The 17,886-nt window shown below is 41.3% G+C and overlaps 1 protein-coding gene across 3 annotated transcripts in view; it reads left to right on the top strand.

The window, feature by feature from the left end:
- The window catches only part of OTUD7A (OTU deubiquitinase 7A), a 259,837-nt gene that overhangs the window by 171,890 nt on the left and 70,061 nt on the right, over window positions 1-17,886 (top strand). For all 3 annotated transcript variants that reach the window (XM_068272540.1, XM_068272542.1, XM_068272541.1), the window contains exons 7-9: window positions 4,949-5,050; window positions 12,157-12,284; window positions 15,965-16,077. In XM_068272540.1, coding sequence (XP_068128641.1) covers window positions 4,949-5,050; window positions 12,157-12,284; window positions 15,965-16,077 — 343 coding nt within the window. The remainder of the gene's footprint in view (window positions 1-4,948; window positions 5,051-12,156; window positions 12,285-15,964; window positions 16,078-17,886) is intronic.

The following is a 17,886-nucleotide window of genomic DNA, read 5'->3' as shown; positions in this document are numbered from 1 at the left end:
ATGCACCTGACTTCTACATTGGCACAGAGAGCCAGGCTGAAGTGCTCAACAGTCAAACAAAATCACCCTGCCTTACTCAACCATGTAGTCAGTGTTACACAACTGCAAAAGCAGGAACAGCGTCACAACAAACATCTGTTTTAGGTTAACAATGAAAAGTGACATTGATCAGGTGTACACACTTGTTTCAGCTTTATTAATTAGATAACATCAATACCAAGAAAGTGGAAAGAAGAAATGTATGCTTTGACTTGATGCCAGAATGACAATGTGATTTTAATGTGGCCGCCAGGTCTAATTATCTTGGACATACATGTCCAGATGTTGGTTGAATGGCAAACATGTATATATGGAGATCTCTGTAAGGGCTTGTTCACACCTAGGGCGATTTGCGTTTTTTTTTTTTTTTGCGCCAGCGATTTTTAAAAATGGCCTGTAACTGCTAGTGCAATGAATCCTTATGGGAGAGTTCATATCAGCACGTTTCGTCCGCTTTTTGCTCAGCAAAGCGCTGTCTGTACCATTTTTGGGGCGACTTTGCTACAATGGAAGGTATAGGAAAAATGCGAAACACTCACAAACTGCTTTATCCGGCGATTGCATTCGTGCTTTTATGATAAATACATTGTATTTATTCATTTCCAAGTGAAAGAATTAACTTCCTAACTAACGTCAGGAAGTGAAAAAACTGAATCGATCTGCAAAAGCGCTTACAAACCACTTTGTAGAAAATCGTAGCGCACAGTGGAGCTCCAAGAGGTAGAAGAAAAAAACGTGCAAAAAAACAAAAATCGATGGCGTCATCGATTTTGATTTTAGATGTGAACAAAGCCTAAGTGTAGTTCTAGGACTTGGAGAACGCTAATATTTTGTAAAGATTGGCTATTACAGGTATTGTCCAGAATGTCACATAAAGGTTTGGTAGCAATCCTATATTATCATTACTTATGACCTGACAGTCTTCTATCATTTTACTTCTGAGGAGAGAATTTTATAGACTTGGTTTTAAACTTTACAAGGTCATACTTTATGTCAGCTTTTACGGGTGTTAGAAAATTGGAAATGAGACCAGTGAGCCACTCTTATCACTTCCATGTCCTCTGGGATCATCGGGGCCAGACCACTCAGCATCTCCTCCTGTGTTTAGTTATTGGCAGAACAGCTAGTAAATACTAGACATTATTTTCTTCTAAGCTTTACTCTTATTTCTTTTTATGCCAGATAATCTCATAATCATGGAGCGGTTAGTCTTATATATGACCTGTTGAGAATGGCTTTAAGAATGACACATCTCTTATTATTTTATGATATACAGAGGGGATTTAACACCACAAAGCATTGGAGCATATGTAAGAAAAATGACTGGATATTCAGAATGCATTTGCTAATGTGATATTGAAAGAGCATAGGGGCAGTTTCTGAGCAGGTTGTAGGAACTGTACTGAACAATGAATGACATTTCTTATTTTTACATTATTATTCTATAAATTATTTAGTCAGTTTGCCAAGTGTAAAATCTTTCCTCACTCTGATTCACATTCTGAAATATATCACAGGTGGTGACATCTTTTGTGTGGTCAGGTGTATTTCTGTGAAATTTTTGTTTACTCAGAGTTCAGAAGCCAATAGAAATACCTAGTCTCCCAGAATCCTCTGGGAGGAGAATTTCAAATCGCACCTTAGAAATCAAGCTTCATATGACCCTGCACGTCAACAGGGTCATATGCATAGTATTGCGCCCCGGCTAGTGACTTACTCCTTGCTGGGGAGGCAGCATATCACTGGTATTTCCGTCGGTAGCGAATCCGTGGTGTTTGCACAGCGCTCCCATAGTGCACACTTGCTGCATCTCCCATTGACTTGCATGGCTGCATAATCAATGCAGTAGGCACGGATCTTGCGGTAATGTGCTGCAGCCTTTGGGTCGGCATTGTGGGGATTTGGATATTTCCAGCGCACTTTGTCGCACTGAATGAACTGAAAAAGTCGCCATAGACTTGCAGGAAAGCGTACTGTGGAGCGACGTAGCTTGCTAGTGTGCAGGGGACCTCCGTGTAGGGTCAACAGATAATGTAAACTCTAAGACTACCTGGAGGTTGTAAAATTGGTCAGCGATTGGCCAGTCTTTCTGACATACACACATCCCACCACCACACCATAAATGTGAATCCATGACTCCCATCTATATACTGGGAACCATGTTAGGCTACCAGTCAGCAGGGGGCTGGCTTCATCTGACAGAAACCCCTCCCCTTTTGCTTGGACATATTAAAAGGGGGAGTGTTTTAGACCGACTGTGTGAGCAGCATCCAGCAGTAGGACATTGAGAAGAAGATAAGGATTATGTATTGGTGGGTAGGTGTTTTATATTATTTGTCAAATCCTGCAATGTGTTTTACAAAAGCCTTATGTATGATTTAAAAGGAAGTTTTATAACATGTATGATTTAAAATACAGTTTTACTACATCACATTACAAACATATAAACCTGTTTTAAGCTCCTTGTTTACTGTAGCAATGTACTCTGCCAATAGCACCTAGTGGTTGAAAAGCCATCTAAAACCTAATGAGAATACTAAAATGATAAGTATTGCAGAAGAAAAAGGTATTACAGATCATTTAACTATATGTATGCTGTATGGGATAATATATTCCCATAATATCACTTGTGTCTCTGCTTATTTAGTTAATACAGACAGGTAGACATAATATGGCCTTGTAAGAAGCTCATGAAATATTGAGGTTGACCATTTAGCTGTCTTTGACTCTTCCTTATTGAAAAGGTTGCATACTAAATGACAGTTTAGCATTCTCCCTAATGCAGAGTGGTTTATATATGTGCATATAGTGAGGTTTATTATGCGTTTTGCCATTGGGTGTATGCCACTCTGCAGTCTGCATAAAGAGAATGGGAAAAAAAGCCGTTTTTATTATTTTCATTGTCTAAAAGATTACCTAAGATACTTCTAATTAGCTGCAGTCTGCAGACAAGGAACGAGCTTCAAAATTCAATGGCGTGAATAGCTACAGAGAAATCCAAATGTCTCGTTATAGAATTGTTTCCACTTGGGATTGTTTCTTTCATACCTGCCTGTGACAGAAGTGAGGAAAGAATAACCCTACTCACTAGCAGGCCCGACCTCCAGGAAATGGAGTTCCATTCGTCTGACCTAGTTTAGTTAACCTCCTGACATCCCTCCACATTGAGCACTTCAGGATATTTCTTATTTAATTGGATACCCTGGCTGCACATTTTATATTTCAAGGGCATTTGTAAACAATGAATATCACAAATACCACCGGGGACGCTCTCTGTAATTACAAAGATGAAACGGGAAGCTATGAATAACTTGCTCCAAATGACATTTGTTCTTCTGGTCTAGGGAAAGTAGGGTATGCAGCTAGGCAAGGGCCACCTTCACTTTACCTTCTAATCATACGTCTACCAGGAAGAATACTGTATTTTAAAGGAAACCCCGGAACGGAGAATAATAGGGAGTCATTACTGACTCCCTATTGAAAATATTACTTTCTTGGCTGTTGTTCTGACTCCCTGCATTTTATAATTTCCATTTATAGACTCAGAACACGTAGACTAACATTGGATATATTTATACTTACTAACTAAAAATAACTCTTGTAAGGTTTCTTAGTGCCACATAATGTAACTTAGGGCTATTTAAAAATGTATTTTGTTTATTTGCAGCAAGCAACAACTTCCTGAATTTTCTTCTTTATAATCATGGTGATAGTCCACCATTTTGGAAATTGAATACACCGATGTCCACAATTCTGTATATGTAACGTGCCCATCATTTTATTCACACCTCAATAATCATTTTGATATACTGTAGAGCTGTGCTGTATGACACAAACATAGTTACTTATCCGTTAGCCGGGCGCATCCGGCAGGTGGCGCTAATTACTATTCCCCCTCCAGGCCGCCATGGATAGTAGGGAAAGATGTAACTCTGGTGGAGTTTTGTCGCCACCTGCCGGATGCGCCCGGCTAACGGATAAGTACCCAAACGTACATTAAGCAGCTAAAAAAATGTAATGTGTGTAAAATCTCTTGATGAGGCCTTTTCATACCAAAATAAACTGCTTATTTTTTGTAACACTTGCCATCTTTTCCATATATCAAAGAGCATGTACTGTATATACTGAAGAGAAGCACTCTGGTCATTTCACTTGTGATTCTGTGAATAGGTCTGGAACACATGGTCTACTGGTGGTCCTTGAGGACTCATTTGAGAAACCCTGGCATAGAGCACCTGGTTAAAGGACAACTGTAGTGAGAGAGATATGGAGGCTGCCATATTTCCTTTTAAGCAATACCAGTTGCCTGGCAGCCCTGCTGATCCTCTGCTTCTAATACTTTTAGTCATAGACCATGAACAAGCATGCAGCAGATCAGGTATTTCTTTCATTATTGTCAAATCTGACAAGATTAGCTGCATGCTTATTTCTGGTGTTGTTCAGACACTACTTCTGCATAGATTAGCCAGGCTACTGGTATTGTTTAAAAGGTAAATATGGCAGTCTCCATATCCTTCTCACTACAGTTGTACTTTAAGGCTAGAGTTTGTGTTTTCAGTCCTGGACTATGTTGAGAGCCTACTTCTTATGCTAATTATGAGCTTAATCCATTGTAGCAACTTTGATCACACATGGAAAATTGCATAAAAAGTTTTGCATAGCTTGGCAAAATTAATTGGTATGTTTTTGACTTTGGGAGGGTTTTGTGTGTGTTTATGTCCACTGTAGACTGATAATGAATTGGTTGCAATATTTTACATAACCTTTATTTGCACTTTTTCTGCAAGACACCTAAAGATTTTTTATATCATAACTTTCAATACTTAAATCTTTATTTCCTTTGGATGGGTTTGCTCAATCTGTTTATCTATGTTTGCAGTCCAATAATAAATTCTGCCTTTTATTCCAGGGAGGCTGAACTGGTGGTCTACAACGTGTTCAAGCTGCAAGCGCCTTCTGCCTTTAGCTACTACCGGAGATGGAAACTGCCTACTTCATGCTGCCTCCTTGGGTAAGATGCAGGACTTCATGTTTCTGCTTTGCATGTATTAGTCTTGTATGAAAGGCTGTTTATATTATGGTATACATCAGGTGTACTATGTCTCATTTGTGAGTAGAAGATCCGCAGCCAATCAGGGGTAAAATCCAAACAGACCTTTATTCACATCTTCAGGTCCTATTTACACTTAATGCATTGTGTTGAGTTGCGTTGCATTACATTTGCCAAAATAAGTTGTGGCGTGACGCAACTCATTAAGTGTAAATATGGCCTAAAAAGTAAAAAAGTAGCACAATACAGGAATTTTGCTGATATATTTTGGAGTAGTGTAGTCCTTAATCATAGCTAATTAAAATAACGGTACTTATCCGTTAGCCGGGCGCATCCGGCAGGTGGCGACAAAACTCCACCAGAGTTACATCTTTCCCTACTATCCATGGCGGCCTGGAGGGGGAATAGTAATTAGCGCCACCTGCCGGATGCGCCCGGCTAATGGATAAGTACCAAAATAACAAACATGACAGCTACAAAAGGCCTGAGACTCTGCCCTAAACCATTCAAAGTTCTGAAAACTTTAATGTGTACTTGAAGTGACATGTGGCATGATGAGTTAAACATCGGTACATTTAATACTAGCCCCAGTAAGAAATTTCCTGAAGTCACTTTGGGCTAGTTCACGCGTTCTGCCATTTTAACTAAAATATTGCGATTTTGCACTTGTGATTCCCGTTCAATAGAACGAGAATCACAGAGCAATCGCCCCCGAAATGCTGCATGCAGCGCATTTGCGACTACTCGAAATTGCAACCTCTGCAGTGTGAATGTATCCTTAGGTATACATTGTAGCATCGCTTTGCTGATCGCCAGCGATCAGCAAAGCGCTGAAGAATCCCTCAAGTGTGAACCAGCCCTTTCTGTTATCCAGATAGAGTTAAAAAAAAAAATGGAGTTATCTATGCAAAATAGCTTGTCAACAGCTTATCAAATTCCGTCCAGTTTCCTGAAAAGTTGATAGATGATAAACGGCTGAAAAACAATGAGATAAGGCAGATAATGAGGTTTTACTGCAGGAAGATCAAAATGTCATTACTTCTCTTTCAGCTTAAAGTACATCTGATCTGAGAGGGATATGGAGGCTGACATATTTTATGTATTTACTTTTAAACAATACCAGTTGCCTGGCACACACTGATTGGAGTGTCAGTTTGCTGCCAGTCATTGTGGTATAAAACTGAAGACAAGGGCCCCATGCTCTGTGAATATAAATTACTTATGCAGTAGGATGGGAAGTTCTAGATTGTTTGTACTTCAATTACAAATTCCATGCAAACAAAGATGTGCTATTTAATTTTGCAGTCAGTTTTGGAAATTCCTCGCTGGATGCAAATCTTAATGGATAGGCCCTTTCTAGGTTCACATTAGGACATAGCATTGTAAAGTTGCAACGCAACATTACAATGCAACAAGAAATGTGGTAACACAGATTAACGCTGCATTATCGTCGCATAAAGTAAGTACAGTAAAGCATACAGTCAATGAAAAGTATGCTTTCCTGTACCTGGTAACGTGTGCGTTTAGAGGCAGTGCGTTACCATAACGCAATACCTTACTATGCAATGCTAAAGTTGCACCATGAACATCGCATAGACTTAATTGCATTGCGGTAAGCTGCGTTATAAGACGTTATAACGCAGCACCGCAATGTCCTACTGTACACCTAGCCTAAAGCACACCTGAACTGAGAGACATATGGAGGCTGCCATTTATTTCCCCTTAAACAATATTAGTACAATACTAAACAAGCATGCAGAGTAGATGTTTCTGGCTGAAGTTTGACTAGATTAGCTACATACTTGTTTCAGGTGTGTGATCCAGATACTACTGTAGCCAAAGAGAACAGCAGGTCGCCAGGCAATTGGTATTGTTTAAAAGGATATAAACATGATAGCCTCCATATCCCTCTTAGTTCAGGTGTCCTTTAAATTACAGAATGACTTGTTCAGCACTGATCTATGTTCCTAGTAATCTTTAGCAAAAGTGGTGCTTGGGTTAGCTGAATGCAGGCACCTCTGCTTTGCAGGGGAATTTCTACAGAGAGAGGTCGGTAAATTTCCCCAGTGAGTATATTTGCTATTGATTGCACTTTAGCTTGTTATATAAAAGGTACATTCAAAGAGCTCAATGTGTGGGGCTATTCACCTATCAAATAATGAAGCTCAGAGCACACATGCAATTGCAGACAAGGTGTTTTACTTATATTTTTCTTAAAAATAGTTTAAAATGGACAATGCAGAATAGTACATTTTAATACAGTATACATTCTATAATATGCAGCCTAAACATCCCAGGACAAAGTGATGGAAACAGGTTAGTCCATGGTATTAAGTAATAGAGAAACCTACATTTACTACACATGTTAAAATAAACCTGAAGAGAAAAAAGTGCCCCTGAGGGTAGTTGCCTTGAGAGGGGGAAGCCTCTGGACCCTAAAGAGGCTTCCCCATCCTCAGCAGAGGCGATCCAGCGCTGGCACTACCGAAAGTCCACTTGTTGGCAATTCTCACCACTGTGTACAGGCATACTAGCTGCTTACCGCTCGGGCTGCAGCTGAAATAGAGCTAGATCCGGTCTGTTCTAATGTACAAGGCGCAAGCTATCTGCGCAGTAAAGCGGACCGATAGGGCTTGACTAATACCCCCAGAGCCTGAGTGGTAAGCAGCTAGTGCAGCTGCACAGGCAGGCCAATATTATTATTAATAGTTTTGGAGTGCTATCTCTGGATCAGGCTGGCTGAGGATGACGGCCGGGGGGTGCCTCTTTAGCATCCAGAGGATTCCCCTCCCAAGGTAAGTATTTTTTTGTTTTTAAAATAAGACAGTCATCTTACTGACCAAGGTTTTTTTTAGCATTTTAGTAGAACAGTGAATTGAAGTAAGTACTTATTGAAACACTATATCCCACCTTAATCCCTTGTCACTAAAAAAATCGAGTGACTTTATAGGTAGTACAGTTGAGTGTTAAAGAGAATCTGTACTCTAAAATTCTTACAATAAAAAGCATACCATTCTATTCATTATGTTCTCCAGGGCCGCTCTGTGCTGTTTCTGCCACTCCCTGCTGTAATCCTGGCTTGTAATTGCCATTTTTATGCAGTGTTTACAAACAAAGGACATAGCAAGTGATAGGCTGAGAGTAGCTCAGTGTGTGAGTCATACAGAGTGTGCAGGGGGCCTGGAGAGGGTGTGTATAGCTTCTATCCAATCACAAGCAGCACAGCACATTCCAGCCTGACTGCCTCAGCCTGCCAGAGCAGAGAAGATTAGATCATATAACAGAGATAATACAGCCACTGTGCAACTAGAAGAGGCTGCAGTTAGACAGAGCACATTAGAACAAGTATAGGAACTTATAGGATAGAAGAAATAAGGCTGAAAATGTTGTTACAGATTCTCTTTAAGAGCTCCAGAATCACATCACCAGCAGGACACCGAGTGCAACTTGTATAATGTCTTTTTGTTTATACTCATTTTCCCCCTGCAACTTATAAACATACTATAAAGTAATTGGCTTCTGCCAAAAAACAGGCCTAAAGAACACCTCAGGTGAGTGGGATATGAAGGCTGCAACATTAGTTGCCTTTAAAACAATACCAGTTGCCTGGCATGCTGTTGATCATTTATGCATTAGTAATGCACATGCATTGTCTGAATCACCCACCTGAAACAAGCATGCAGCAAATCCAATCAGACTTCAGTACACAGGGGGCTTCTTCCATGAAGTAACGTGAATAATTTCAGGGCGGCAACAATTAGAGGGACGCAAGAGATTGCTCCCCTCCCCAAATGTCCTCACACTGCTTGTCTCCCCCTCCCTAGATGCACGGCGCCACTTCACTCACCTGCTCTCAGTTATCTAGCGATGGGATCTATATGCGTCCATCCAGTGTCCTGTATCCATGCCTACAGCTGTGCCTCATGTGACCTGTTATATTGCTACAGGGTCACATGAGGTGCTGCTGTTCTCACAGGAAGCAGGACTGTGTTGGCTGGTGATCCCATGTTTAATCTGCTGAGAGCGGCACCGGATCAGATGCTACAAACCACCAAGGAGGAGATGCTGTCTTGGAGGAAGCAGAGGGGGGTAAGCATAGTGCCGGTGCCTGCAACGCACACCCGATGTGTGTCACCTTTCCATTCCAGCTTTGCACACATGTCGGGGGGAAAGGGGGGGGGGGGGGCGTCCTCGCAATGAATGCATTGCTTCAAGTGGCAATAAGTCTAGAACCGGCCCTAAAAGTACCTAATATGTATTTTTGTTCAGGGTCTATGTCATTAGAGGCAGATGATCAGCAGAACAGCCAGGCAATATGCATTATTTAAAAGGTAATAAATATGGCAGCCCCCATATCCCTCTCAATGCAGGTGTCAGACAGCGAATTGGACAAAGGTTATGTGTAAAACACTGCAGCAAATGTGTCAGTGGTATATATATGTATAATACAGTATTCACTTACTTTGAAACAGAGAGACAAAGTTCTTTTCAGTTAGATTTTGACAAGCTCACTGCTCTAGCTCAATCTACCCTGTTGAATCCCTAGTTCAGCCTTACTTTTTTTTTTTTTTTTTAAGGAACGCAAGGTGAGCCTGCCATATTTCTTTTCTTTTAAACAATGCCAGTTGCCTGGTAGACCTGGTGATCTTTCTGGTCAGTAGTGTCAGTCCTACACGTGAAACAAGCATGCAGCTAATCTTGCCAGAAACATCTGATCTGACTAAAAGTATTAGATGCAGTGGATCAGCAGGACTACCAATGTGTATTGTTTAAAAAGGAAATAAAATGTCAGCCTCCATATAATTCTCATCTTGTGTCCCTTTTAAATGCATATGATATTGCATTTGCATTTATTAACAATGCACAATGTTTTGTGTATTGTAATCATGTACCTTTTGCAATAAATCAATATATTGAAATTAGCTGGCTTCTGTAGTTCTATTTCCTGTAGCAACTACAGGTGAGTTTTACTGAAGGGAAAACTGTTCAGACTCCTCCCTCCACAGTTTCCCAACCCTCTATCCTCAAGGCCCATCAACTGTGCATGTTTTGCAGGAAACCACAAACGTGCACAGGTGAGGTAATTGTCTCAGCAGAGCTGATTAGCTGGAGGAGCTGGACAGTGAGAGCCATTCACTAGCTGAGGTACAATCATTCTGCTTTTTTAGGTACTGTATATGTTACTACTAGAAAGATCTTTTAGCCACGTGACTTTGCAAACTGAGCAATGAGTTTAGTTTCTTATTTATAATTACGAATCATGATAATTCAGGCTAGTGAACTAGTGTTTAAAAACAAAACTACCTACACGCTGTGCAACTGTTTCTTTAGCTGTCTGTTTGGATACATTCTGGGAAGTTGTCATTTGTTTATTGTTGCTATGTTCAGTTTGTTAGGAAAGAGTAGAGGCAGGGGTAACAATAGACCATGCAAGGGATGCCCCGCAGGGGGGCCCAGAAGCCACAGGGGGCCCGTGGGGGGAAAAGTTTGAGAGACTGACAACTAAGGGCATGGAGAGAAAAAACGTAGGTACTTATCCGTTAGCCGGGCGCATCCGGCAGGTGGCGCTGTTGATGTTAATTCCAATCATAATTACTTCACGTTAACCTGTGAATGTAAACGCCGGATGCGCCCGGCTTAAACAGATCAAGCCGCCGGCTTGCTTCGTGAGTGTCTCGCTCTCCTCCCCCTCTTGCCCTCTCTCGTAGGAGCCTTGGGGAGGGAACATGCGTGTCCCCCCAGAGTCGTTTGTCTCGGCATTGCAACGAACGACTCTGGGGGGACACGCATGTCCCCTCCCCAGTGTTCTATAGGAGAGAGGGCAAGAGGGGGAGAAGAGCGAGACACGAAGCAAGCCAGCGGCTTGATCTGTTTAAGCCGGGCGCATCCGGCGTTTACATTCACAGGTTGACGTGAAGTAATTATGATTGGAATTAACATCAACAGCGCCACCTGCCGGATGCGCCCGGCTAACGGATAAGTACCAAAACGTATTCTGCTCTCGCACCATTGTTATATTGACTGCATGGGTCCACCACACAGATAAGGAATCATACACACTTTGGAATTTGTACACTGTCCCTGCTCCCTAGGGTTCATACAAAAACATCTGTCTCTCACTGCTGCAAAGTTCTGATGACTTCATATACAACCTTACAAACAAAGGAGTCATGTTTTGAAAAAAAGTTGTAGACTGTCCCTTTTCATCAATCACTCCGAAGAGATTCCTAGATTCTTATCACACACAGGCTAGTGACATTATGATGTCTGACTACTTTTACAACACAATGGAGTGGGTAAGATTGATGTCGGACTGTCACTGCCTCATTCAGAGCTTGTTGTCTCATACTGAGCCCAAGATCCCGTAATAACAGTATCAATCAGTGACATTCTGAATGTTTTGTCTAAGTTACAGTGAATACTATATCTTATGTTCAGCATGTCATTGTTGTTCCTTCATATAGCATGTGCTCTCATGTAGTAAAATAATACGGCTGTGTGTGTATGTGTATGTATGTACTGGGAGTAGAGCTGCAACGAGGGACTTGTCGGCTGCAAGGGGCTGGAGGAAGCCCCAGGTAAGTAGATCTAGGGGTAGCGTAGATTGCCTGACGTTTCCTTTAAGTCTAAGTGTTTTTATCTGCATGGGGAAAACACATTGGTCCTCAATTTTCCTGCGCAGAAAGTGAGGGAGGTGGGGGTGGGGGGGCCCATCCAAAGTTTCGCAGGGGGCCCAGTGATGTGTAGTTACACCTCTGAGTAGAGGCCTTATTTATTTACACACTGCAACCCAACAGTGAGCGGCAAAGCTCCTTGCAGAAAAACGGCGTGGCCCATTCACATGTGTGCAGTTAAGGGAGCCTGAGCCTGATATATGAAGCATTTGTTTAACTTCCCTCAACTCTATACATATGAAAATGTTAATAGGTAAACAGTCTGGCTTTTTTTTTTTTTTGAGGATGGTAACACCATCGTTTACTATGTGTAAACAAGGCCTTTGTCACATTGACACCCTTCTTAGTGTAAAACAGGGGTGCACACCTTACTGTTTGTGTCTTGCCTCTTAGGAATGTGGGGGTTTCATGACCGAGACCTGGTCCTAAGGAAAGCTCTGTACACCATGATGAGGAGTGGAGCAGAGAGGGAAGCACTGAAGAGGAGGTGGAGGTGGCAGCAGACACAGCAGAACAAGGAGGTGATTAATGTGGACATTTTTCGAACTAACCAGTCTGATAGGAATAGGATTTAAATGTGTAACGTTTAAAGTTGTTATCTTGATCACTAGTTCATGAATCTCCTACATGCAAATTCTAGTCAATTAACCACATGGGGGTTGTAATATTTTGTTTCCTTTGTAATGTGTCTGGAGTCTTGTCTTGATCCACTGGCTGCATGTCACTAGAAGTCTTCTACTATGGTCTCCTATTAAAAAAGGAAAAAGTGTATCAGACATCACCCTGTTCATATAAAACGTAGGCAGCCCGTCACCATGGTAAGGCAATGCCTAGCAATGAATAGGGAAATACAAATGGGCAAACAATTCCAGGGCACAAAAAAATGTGAACCAAGGTGCCTCTTGCACAGTTGCTGTATTTGTTTCAATGGCAATACTCAGAGCAGCCGCAAACAGGAAGACTCTGCCCCAAACACAGTCACCAAAATGCAGATCATGCCCTGTTAGGGTTGCCACCTCATCCCTTTAAATACCAGCACATATGAATTATACATGCCTTGTGGCTAGTTAGATGCAGTTTAAGCACTGATTATGTGTGAGTAGCCCCAGAACTTGTATAATTCATATGTGCCGGTATGTAAAGGAGTGAGGTGGCAACTCTGTGCCCTGTAGCCTCATAAATCCTTTACGCTCCACTTTTATCAGCCGTCCACTGGGGGCACTTTTATTCCATTCCTTTGTTGCCTCCTTCAGTCTGAGAGACTCTGGCATGCAGGGAGAAGAAAACAAGAGGAGGGACTCCCTCAGTGCCAAATCTGTTTTATTAACACATCCAAACATATAATGGCATATAGCACAGGGCTGAGAGCAGGCACCATTCCATTGACTGAAAAGTACTGTGGGAAGTGTTCTTCCCCAGAGGGTCCTGAATGGTTTAGGACCCCCAGATGTAAGTGCTATATGCCATATGTTTAGATGTGTTTTTAAATAATAAAACTTTTGCACTTAGGTACTCCCTTTTTTTTTATATCTCCCTTTCATGCTAGACTCTGAGACCGAAGGAGGCAACAGAGGAGTGGGATAAAAAAAAAAGTCCCCTCAGCGGACAGCTGATGAAAGTGGAGTGTACTGTATATGAGGATACAGCGCTGCAAAGCATAGTCTACAAACACAATTCCCTATTCATTTCAGTGGAGCTTATCTAGACTTCTGATACTAAGGGAATACCCATTTTCTGCACACTGCCCTCACAAGCTGTTGCCAGGTAGAATGCAGTAACATCCCACATACCAGTAGCTACAGGACTGACTAAGGCTTGCTGCATGCTCAGTACTTCACAGACAAAACCTCTAATAACATGACATGAGTAATATCTGGTTGTAGGCCAATATCTGAGCAGCTGAATAATGTTGTCTAATGAAGAACTGATAGATATACTTGGCATGGATGCGGATTTCCCTTTCTTCTGGTAATTTGAGGTTTGGCAATCCTTTCTGCATCCCTTTAGTATATGCCAGGGCCAGGGTGGGAGCTGCAGTACCTGCCTTTTGTAAAATGACTTGTGAGCTTGCCTATAGTGGAAATTGCAGACGTAATAAGGGAAAGTAGCAAAGCGGAGCTCCTGGCAAATGGTATCAATTGAAAAGGGTGCCAGAGCTGTCTGTGTAAAAAGGGCACCACCATAGACTTCAATGTTATTTGCCACGACTAGCAGCTATACGCAATGAAAAGGGCGCATGTCATTTTATATTGGTTATATCATGTTTATATTGGCTATATCATGGAAATAAGGTAAAGGGGGAAGAGGCGCCCAGAGCAGATAAAATACGTTAAAAACAAATAAAATGAAAAAAGTGAGGTGGCTTACCTCAATGAAGACAAATTCACGTATTAATAGAATTTTATTGCACTGGCAACGCGTTTCGTGGGTGCATACCCACTTCCTCAGGCCAAATAGCAGTGCCTAATAGTGCTTGTAGCTACAAATAAGGCGCCTGCAGGGTGCAATTTTTATTATCCCTACTTTTTGTCCATATCATGGAAATGTTTGCAGTTACAATAAAGGACCTGATTTCAATTACGCTTACACTCTATACCCTTAATATAATAACGGCTATATTTTTACAACAACATTTTGGCCTCATCATTTGTTTTATTTTATTTGCAGCTACTACAATGCACTCAAAATACCTGTTATTTTGATCAAGCCAACAAAGTACCAGTTATATCTTTACTGCTTATATCTTTTCAATATTGCGTCTACAGAGATTTAATGTAAATACCGTTTATATATATGTGTCATTAAATGTGGCTACAATTATGTTTCCGAATACCATATTGACATAAAATGCAGCTCCAACGATCACGACGAATAATGGTTATAGCCTTCCAAAAATTGTGGTTACAACAATGCCACTGAAGTGAATACCGTGGTTAATGGGGGGATTAAGGTTAGGCACTACCATAGGGGTTAAGGTTAGGCACGGGGGGGTTTAAGATTAGGTAATGGTGGGGTTAATGTTAGGCACCACCATGGAGGGTTAGGGTTAGGTGTCGGGGAGGTTAAGATTAGGCATCACCATGGGGGTTAAGGTGAAGCACCCGGGGGGGGGGGGGAGAGGGTTAAGGGTTAGGCACCGCCTTGGGAGGTTACTGTTAGGAGCCAGGGGGGGATTAAGGTTAGGGTTATAGTCTAATAGCAGCTACATCTGGTGCCTTTTGTAAATTGAATCACACTCATTGGCTACAAACGGGTGTCCTTTTATAGTTGAAATCATGTTTATCAGCTATATCTGGTGCCCTTTTATAAACAAAAACTCATTTATCGGCTACATCTGGTACCCTTTTTTTTTTTTATTTAGGAGCCTTTTTACAAGTACGCCCTGGGCATCCCTATTGATCAATGAAGCCACCCATACCAATAAAAAACCAAGATGAAGGCTTAAAAAGTCAATAAGAAGGAAGTTTAAACTTGTTCCTGACTTTCCTACCTACAATACTCATTAGCATAACATTCTTCATGATCGCCCATGAGCCATCTTTGAAAGAAAAAAGAAAAAAAAAAGTTGATATTGGTTAGATTATCGTTATACTCACTATAAACAAAAGCAATGTATTTTTCCCTCTCTTGCACAAGGCTAAAATGTGTCATCTTAAAGAGAAACTCCAACCTAGAATTGAACTTTATCCCAATCAGTAGCTGATACCCCCTTTTACATGAGAAATATAATGCTTTTCACAAACAGACCATCAGGGGGCGCTGTATGACTGATTTTGTGCTGAAACCCCTCCCACAAGAAGCTCTGGGACCGCGGTACTCTGGGCAAACTGCCACAATGTCAATGTAACAATGTTCACAGACAGGAAATAGCTGTTTACAGCTGTCTCTAACAGCCAAAACAGCTAGGAGCAGCTACATAACCTGCCCACAGTAACAATGTCACCATGTAATAAATGTCAGAATGTAAATCGGGGAGAGGAAATATTTTACAATGAGCAAACACTGACTAAATCATTTATACATAATTATTGTAAAAAATGAAGCACTTTTTTACTACATTATTTTCACTGGAGTTCCTCTTTAATACCTCAATAAAATGTTTGAGATACAAGACAAATGAATATTGGATTTATGTACGTAAGAAAGGAAACTATGGCTCAAGCTAAGTTCTTTTTATTTTCATTGTCTATTCCTCCTACAGTCTGGACTGGTTTACACAGAGGATGAGTGGGAGCGGGAGTGGAATGAGCTGCTGAAGCTGGCGTCTAGTGAGCCTCGAACACACTTTAGCAAGAATGGAGGATCTGGTGGTGGGTAAGTTTTCACTATGGATACATGATCTTAGGGTGGAAATTATACTGCACATCCGTGTAAGAGCTAAAATGGGAATATGTTTAAACCTTGTTGTAACCCTATCCTGACCATTTTGCAACAATCCCCTCATTTACTAAGCATGCCCCTTTGTGGGTTCATCATCTTTGACTGTCTTGAAAGAATATGAACATTTCGGAGAGATATGAAAATCGGTGTAATTAACGAGACTGACAGTACATAGGAATGTGTCTCTTATCAGTACCAACCTAAAAAGTTTTTAATGTCTTATTCAGTGATGCTTCTAAGATGTTATATTTTTTTTTTTTTTTTTTATCCCTAACGCCAATATCACACTTCCGACTCTGGTACTGAGGCAATTCCCTAAAAGCTGTGACTTGCCGACACTTTCATATTATTAAATGTTTCCTTCAGTTGCCCAACATCTGAAGATAGTTTTTGAGAAGTGACCCTATTGCTGGTGAAAGCATTTAAAGAAAGTGTATGGCTAGTCCTGTTTAGAGTACAGTTTTATGGCAACAAAGTAGCCTTTGACGCTTGTCATTGAAAAGGACACCATTACCACAATTAGAAAAAAGTGCAGTTCACATTTACTATTATTACTTTGATGACAGTACTATTGGTTTTGTTTAAAAAGTACCTCTGGCCAGAAAAGGTTTGAATGGCAATACATATATGTAGTCTGTGCACTGTGTACAGTTAGATGAACATATAAAGTTTATATCTGGTACATCGTAGTGGATAGGGCAGACTCACATTTATATCTGTAGTAGCACTTCCTTTTTTCTCCTCATACTGAAGCCTTGCCAATGTACACCCTCAGAATTGGGTCCTCCTCTCCAGCCTGGTTCCCTCCCCTGCCCCTCCTTCCCCTGCTCTCTGCCTGCCTGGATCAAATTACATCTCTTTTCAGTGTGTGAGGAAAGGAGAGACAGGAGAACATCTGCAGCCTGTCTTATCCTGTCTGTTTGCTATAATTCTTATTTCAGATGTCTGCCTGCCTGCCTGCCTGCCTGGATTCGATCACATGGACATGGGGGTGGAGTTATGACATCAATCGCCCAGCATCCTTTGCACTTATGGCTTGGAAAGAAAAAAAATCACCCTGGCCCAATTTTTACACTGGGGGTGGGGGGGGGGGGGGTCATGCGGGAATTTCAAAACCAAATGTGGAATACGGTCCATGGGGGTGAGAAAATCACACTTTATTATGTGTGATTTTCTATATCTTGTACAGCAGTCTTAAGCAGACAGAGGCGCCAAAAGAATAAAATTAGCTAAAAATGTTAAAAATAGAAGAGGCAGTGGTGGACCTAACTCCACCAAGTAGACAAGAATATGTTGATAACGTTCAACAAAAAATGTATTTATTTACATACTCCAAAGTGCAGTGCAACGCGTTTCATAGGCATCATTACGCTTCATCAGGCAATAGACAGAGCATATAACAATTGCAGGTCTAGAGCAAAGCCATGCGCCTGCACTTTAGCGTATGTAAATAATCTACAGAAAGAGACTTTTTATTCCTGAGTGGGGACAGGTCTAGTCTCCTCACCTCCCTTTACAGTGGTTGCCAGGATGGTAACCCTGGTTTGTGAGTATATTTATATGAACTGTATCATATTCACCTTTTTGCCAGCACATACTACACTATATTGTGCTCTCGGTGTCCTACCTTCTTTATATATCTCGCCAACTTATTAGGTTTAAAGTAAACTGTAATTTAACCACTTCACCACTGAGGGGTTTTACCCCCTGACCACCAGAGCAATTTTCACCTTTCAGCGCTCC

This window comes from Hyperolius riggenbachi, chromosome 3, assembly GCF_040937935.1.
Source record: "Hyperolius riggenbachi isolate aHypRig1 chromosome 3, aHypRig1.pri, whole genome shotgun sequence".
Taxonomy (NCBI): Eukaryota; Metazoa; Chordata; class Amphibia; order Anura; family Hyperoliidae; genus Hyperolius; species Hyperolius riggenbachi.
This window is presented reverse-complemented; position numbering and strand designations above follow the sequence as displayed.